We start from the raw sequence: 5937 nt of genomic DNA, 5'->3' as shown, positions 1-5937 counted from the left end.
AAAAAAAGCTGGGCATTGTGGTGTGGGCCGGGGGTCCCAGCTACTTGGGAGGCTGAAGTGGGAGGATCACTTGAGCCCAGGAGATCAAGGCTGCAGGGAGCCATAATCGCACCACTGCACTCCGGTCTGGGCAACAAAGTGAGACCCTGCCTCTAAAAAGAAATAAATAAATCAGGGTGGGGGCAGGGAGCCTCTCTGAAGAGGGCACAGTTAAGCAGAGATAGCAGGATGCCTGCCGTGTGGAGCGCAGGGGTCCCAGCAGCAGGACCAGCAAATGCAAATGGCTGTGGCCAAGGCCGGGAAGCCGGAGCGGAGGGGGCGAGGATGACAGGGGGTGACGCTGGAGGAACTCCTGGGAAGCAGCCCAAGCCTGTCCTGGTTTCCCAAAGGGTGAACAGCTGCCCCCACCCTCCCACAGACCAGTGCCCTGTAATGGCTGGGCTGGCCCCCTGTGCCCGGCCTGGAGGGGCCACTCAAGTCCAAGTCCGAATTCCAAGCATCCCAGTGGAGACCCTGCTTGGCCCAGCCTTGCCTCCCTCCTTGTCCCTCCTGCTGCAGCCACACGGGGCCAGTGTCAGCTCCCCACCCTAGAGCTCACCAGAAGGACCACACTGGTCCCTGAGCCCAGAACACTCCTCAAGCCCTTGCTCCCCAGACCTTGCTGCAGTATTGAGACCAGCACAGATACAGGGGCTGCTGGGAGTGCGGGTCAGGGAACAGTTCCTCCCCTTTTCTGCGGCCCCACCCACCCCCATATCTATTCAGGAAGACTGGCTGTTCCTGGCCACGTCTGCAGAGAGAAAGCCACTGATGTGCACGGAGCGCTTGCCACGTGTACATGCACGAGACGATGTCCCGGAGCCTCTGGCAGGTGTGGGTGACGTCCAGCCAGGCCACTGGTGAGCTGCGTGCCTCTGCCCTCCCTGAAAGTTGTAGGGCGTCATCTAGGGTAGGTGGGGCCCGGGCTGAAACCTTTCCACATTGGGGTTGGGGCAGCCTCTGCAGGAATCAGGTGGCGGCGCAGCCAGCCCCACCTGTGCCCGAGTGGCTGCTCCAGGGTCCCACGCCCATCCTCACAGCCTCCTGCACCACGGACATCACAGGGCCTGGCCAACGCCCATGGCCCCAGGGCTGCATTCCTGCCTGTCTCACCATGATGTCACCGGGGTCTGCAGGTGCTGGGCCCCTGGGGGACAGCAAGGACATCCCACAGCGCTGGCTTAGTGCCTGGGGGACCTGACCACTTGTTGCTGGGGCTCTGATTGCTGAGCACCAACCGTGTACCCAGCCTGGAGCCCACCTGGTACCCCAAGGCTGCTTCTGAGGTTCCCAGACGCAGGGGGCTGATGGTGCGGGCAGAAGCTTCCTGGCCCTGAGGTGGGACACCCCAGGGTGTGAGTCCACAGCAGGACCGAGCCCCAGGTGCCCACGCCCCTGACTTGCTGGACAACACTCCCTTCCTGTTCCGGTCTCAAAAATGTTACGCAGCCACACGCCCCAGCCCCACCTCGCTTGCTGTGTGACGTGAGGCCATAGCCCTCTCCCAGCCTCATTTTCCCTACCTGGAGAACGGAGCTATTCCGGGTTCCCGGCTGCCCCTCACCGCTAAGTGGCTCTCTGCCTCCCCCTGGTGGTGAAGAGGCCACACTGCCGTGGGTCCGGCCTTGGGACGCGAGCAGGGGACTGAGGTCCCAGGGGGACCCACAGTCTCAGCTCCAGGACCCGGTCCAGACCGCCCTCCACAGTGTCATGCTCCTAACACAGCAGAGGCCCTGGGGCTTCTGCTCAGAACCACTCGAGGCGCCTGGTGCCGGAGGAACGAGGCCACGTCGCTGCACCTGGAGAGTCGCCGCCAGCCCAGGCCCTGACGGAGCCCCTCTCCCTCCATCACCCGCCCCGCCCCACCACACATCTTCAAGCTCACAGATCATTGCCTGTGCTGTTCCTTCAACAGGGCACACCCTGCCCATCCGCCGAGGGACGCCTACTCCTCGATACCCAGGTGAGACCCCCCTGCAGAAGTCTCCTGGGGGCTCCAGGGTCCCCCTGCTGCCGGCCACCGCCTCCCGGTCCTCGGAAGGCACAGGCGTTTCCACCAACACACTCGATCCCAGTGGCCTGACGCCAAGAGAGGCCTCGGGGCCAGGCAGAGCACGGGCCCCACTCCCCACTCACTGCTGTGTGCAGGTGACCCATGGCCTCACCTGGGGGAGCCCCTGTCCCTCCATGGGGGCCCTGAGTAGCCGGCGGGAGCAGGGGGTACAGAAGGAGGCAGCAGGGGTCTCGCCATCAGCAGAGGGCAAGAGAGCACCTCTGTGCTCCCCTACCCTCATCCCTGCCCCAGGCACACTGGTGGGCCCTTCCAGTCCTCACGTGGCCCCCAGGCAGCCCATATCCACCAAAGGCTCAGAGAGGGCAGTGCCCTAGCCCGAGGCCAAACAGCTGCCAGGAGCAGAGCTGTGACTGCAGAGACGGTGCTCCATCCGTGCCCCCCAGCCCACCCTCCCTTCCACACCCCACACCCAGCTCACGTTCCAGGAGACCTGAGACCCTCAAAGGCACAGACAGTGAAGGCCACGGAACGCCAGAGGCCTGCCCAGCACAAGCTCCCCAGGGCCCATGTGCACACGGCAGGGGCTCCAGGCTCTGAACCTGCTCTGGCCCTGCTGGGACCCGTGGGGGTCTCGACCCCACCAGCCACCAGGTAGAGAGCACTGGTGCTTTGCCACGGCTGAGGGTTCCCTAGGGCCGCTGCAGAGGCTCCCACAGCAGCTGAAATAGCGCAGCGACAAGCAGCTGAAGCCGGCCCCTCCCCGACAGATGGGGAGACTGAGGCTTGCAGGGAAGCTGCACTCCTGACTCAAGGCTCCTCCCATGACATCCACTCAGTGGGAGTCAGAAAGGATGGGGTGCACCACGTCCTGCCCCGGCCACCAGGAAGTCTCCCTGACCAGGGGCCACCACTCATAATCCCCCATCCCAGGCCCCAGTCCTGGGAGACTGAGGTCACACCTCTCAGGCCACGGATACGTGGCGACCCCAGCACCCAAGAGTTCCCAGGCTCCAGTCTGCACTGACGCCTCCTCTGAGGCTCCCACCAGCTCATCTGTGCCAGGAAACTGTGAGAGGGTCCACCTTCGAGGGCCAGGCCCCGAGACAGTCAGCTCCTGCCCGAGGCCACAGAGCACGTCCGTGCTGCAGGCAGAACTGGGAGGCAGCCGAGACCCCGGGCAGGTGCGGGACCGCCCAGGGGCACCGAGGCAAACACAAGGACGCGCAGGAGGCCGGGGCCGTGTGGTCCGTTTCTTTATTGAGGCCACAGACGGTAGCGCAGGTCCCTGCTGTCCACATGCCCCTTGTAGGGACAGGAGGCCCTTCCTGAGTCCAAGTCCGAATGCCGGGTCCGGGCCAAGCCCACGGCCCCACTGGCCGCTACTGGGAGGTGCTGCTTTTGCTTTTGCTTTTTGGTGACCAGATCTTGGATAAGCGGAACTTGGACTTCTTCCTCTGGAGGCCTAGGGCACAGGTGGACAGTGAGGTCATGCTCATCGCCACATGGCCGCAGCCCACACAAATCCCCCTGCCAGAAACATCCTTCCCTTCCACTGGCCACAGTCCGCCCTGGGCCTCCGAGCCCGCAGGAAGCCCTGTGCCCTCCCATGTGAGAACCCGTCCCGACTGGGCGCCCTGAGGGCTGGTCCCCACCATGACCACATGGTCACCAGCCGCCCCTGGCTCTCTTAGTGGCGGGAAGGAGCTCTCACCCTCAGGGTGAACCTGCCTGTCCTGTCACCAAGGCTGAGGGGGGCCCCAACACCTGCCCCCCACCCCAAGCTGGAGGCCCGGCCCACCCAGCCAGCCAGCCCAGCCCCCAACATCCCCGGCCCAGTCACCCAGCTTCTCAATCATGTCCCGCAGCATCTGATCCTCCTCTTGTTCCCTGAAACGGGACCAGGGTGGCCGTGAGTGACAACAGCAACAGCAACGTGCTCTGGAGGGGCCACCGGACAGTCTCCAGCCAGCCTCACCCCAGTGAGTCTCCAGCAGCCGTACCCCAGCCCCGAGCTCCACCTGGACCCATGCCACCTGCCCCTTCCTGCTGACAGGCCTCACGTCGAGACCTTGCTCCCAACAATGCCAGGTCCCTGTCCTCTCCAGGGCCAGCCCCTCAACAGTGACCTGGACAGAAGGCCCAGGCCGACCACACCAGGGACCTGGACAGGAGGGCCTGGGTCAACCACACAGGTGACTTGGTACAGGAGGGCCCTGGGACAACCACACCAGTGACCTGGACAGGAGGCCTCGGCCAACCACATCAGTGACCTGGACAGGAGGCCCGGGCCAACCACACAAGTGACTTGGTACAGGAGGCCCGGGCCGATCACACAGGTGACCTGGACAGGAGGCCTCGGCCGACCACACAGGTGACCTGGACAGGAGGCCTGGGCCAACCCATGCCAAGGCCCCTTCACGCTCCCAGAAGGTCTCACAGAGGTGGACTTCAGCTGCCGACCCTGCGTGCCATGTGCTGGACCCCTCATGAGATGAGATAGGAAAGCTGTCGGGGATGGTCACACAGTCCGTGCAGGAGCCAGGGGACGCATGTGGCCTTGGAAGTTCAAGTTAAAAACTAAGGCTTTGGCCGGGCTCAGTGGCGCACGCCTGTAATCCCAGCACTTTGGGAGACTGAGGCAGGTGGATCACAAGGTCAGGAGATCGAGACCATCCTGGCTAACACAGTGAAACCCCGTCTCTACTAAAAATACAAAAAAATTAGCTGGGCGTGGTGGCGGGCGCTTGTAGTCCCAGCTACTCGAGAGGCTGTGGCAGGAGAATGGCGTGAACCTGGGAGGCAGAGCTTGCAGTTAGCTGAGATTGCGCCCTGCGCTCCAGCCTGGGCAAAAGAGCGAGACTCCTCTCAAAAAAAAAAAAAAAAACCTAAGACTTTATGGCCAGTTACAGTGGCTCACGCCTGTAATTCCAGCACTTTGGGAGGCCAAGGCAGGCAGATCACCTGAGGTCAGGAGTTCGAGACCAGCCTGGCCAACACGGTGAAAACCATACAAAAAATTAACCAGGCATGGTGGTGCGAGCCTATAACCTCAGCTACTCGGGAGGCGGAGGCAGGAGAATCGCTTGAACTCGGCAGATGGAGGTTGCACTGAGCCGAGATCACACCACTACACTCCAGCCTGGGCAACAGGAGCAAAACTCCGTCTCAAAAAACCAAAAACAAAAAAAATTAGCCGGGCATGGTGGTGTGGGCCTGTAATCCCAGCTACTTGAGAAGCCGAGGCAAGAGAATCATTCGAACCTGGAAGGTGGAGGTTGCAGTAAGTCAAGATCGTACCACTACACTCCAGCCTGGGAGACAGAGCAAGAGTCCACGTCAAAAAAAAAAAAAAGGACTTTGAAAAGTTCCCAATGGCCACATGTGGCCCCTGGCTGCTGTACCAGTCAGCACAGATGATAACCGCCTGGACAGAAAGTTCTACAGGGCCGGCTGACCCTGAGGGCTGGGAGCATGGACCAGGTGACCAGTCCTGGCCTGGCTGGGAGGGGACCCTGGCGCCTGACCCTCACCGGAGCCGGTCCTCGTCCAGTGAGTCCACGATATCACTGCGGTCATTCACGGTGCTCACGTACCGCTCCAGAAGCTCCTGCTCCCGCTGCCGCTCCTGTGGGGACTTCAGAGCCTCTGCGGGGACGGCTCTGTCAGCAGGAGCCCCCCCGCCCCGCTGCCACTGCCATGACCCCACAGGACACAATGGCCCTGCCACCCAAGCGCCAGGCTGCTCTTTTGGAGGAGGAAGGTGTGGTCTTGGGGACACCTGGAGCAGAATGAATGAGTGAATGAATGAGTGAATGAGTGAATGAATGAATGAGTGTATGAGTGAATGAGTGAATGAGTGAATGAGTGAATGAATGAGTGAGTGA

At 62.2% G+C, this 5937-nt stretch overlaps 1 protein-coding gene across 1 annotated transcript in view; it reads right to left on the bottom strand.

Annotated features, from left to right (window-relative positions):
- Nucleotides 1–3414: 3414 nt before the first annotated feature.
- The window catches only part of MICALL2 (MICAL-like 2), a 13686-nt gene continuing 11163 nt past the window's right edge, over nt 3415–5937 (bottom strand). The window contains 3 exon segments of the mRNA XM_011977551.1: nt 3415–3515; nt 3894–3940; nt 5584–5738. Of these exon segments, the coding sequence (XP_011832941.1) occupies nt 3433–3515; nt 3894–3940; nt 5584–5738 (285 nt within the window). The 3' untranslated portion in view covers nt 3415–3432.

This window comes from Mandrillus leucophaeus, unplaced genomic scaffold (genome assembly GCF_000951045.1).
Source record: "Mandrillus leucophaeus isolate KB7577 unplaced genomic scaffold, Mleu.le_1.0 Scaffold180, whole genome shotgun sequence".
Taxonomy (NCBI): Eukaryota; Metazoa; Chordata; class Mammalia; order Primates; family Cercopithecidae; genus Mandrillus; species Mandrillus leucophaeus.
The sequence above is the reverse complement of the archived record's forward strand: the minus strand, read 5'-3'. Positions and strand labels throughout refer to the sequence as shown.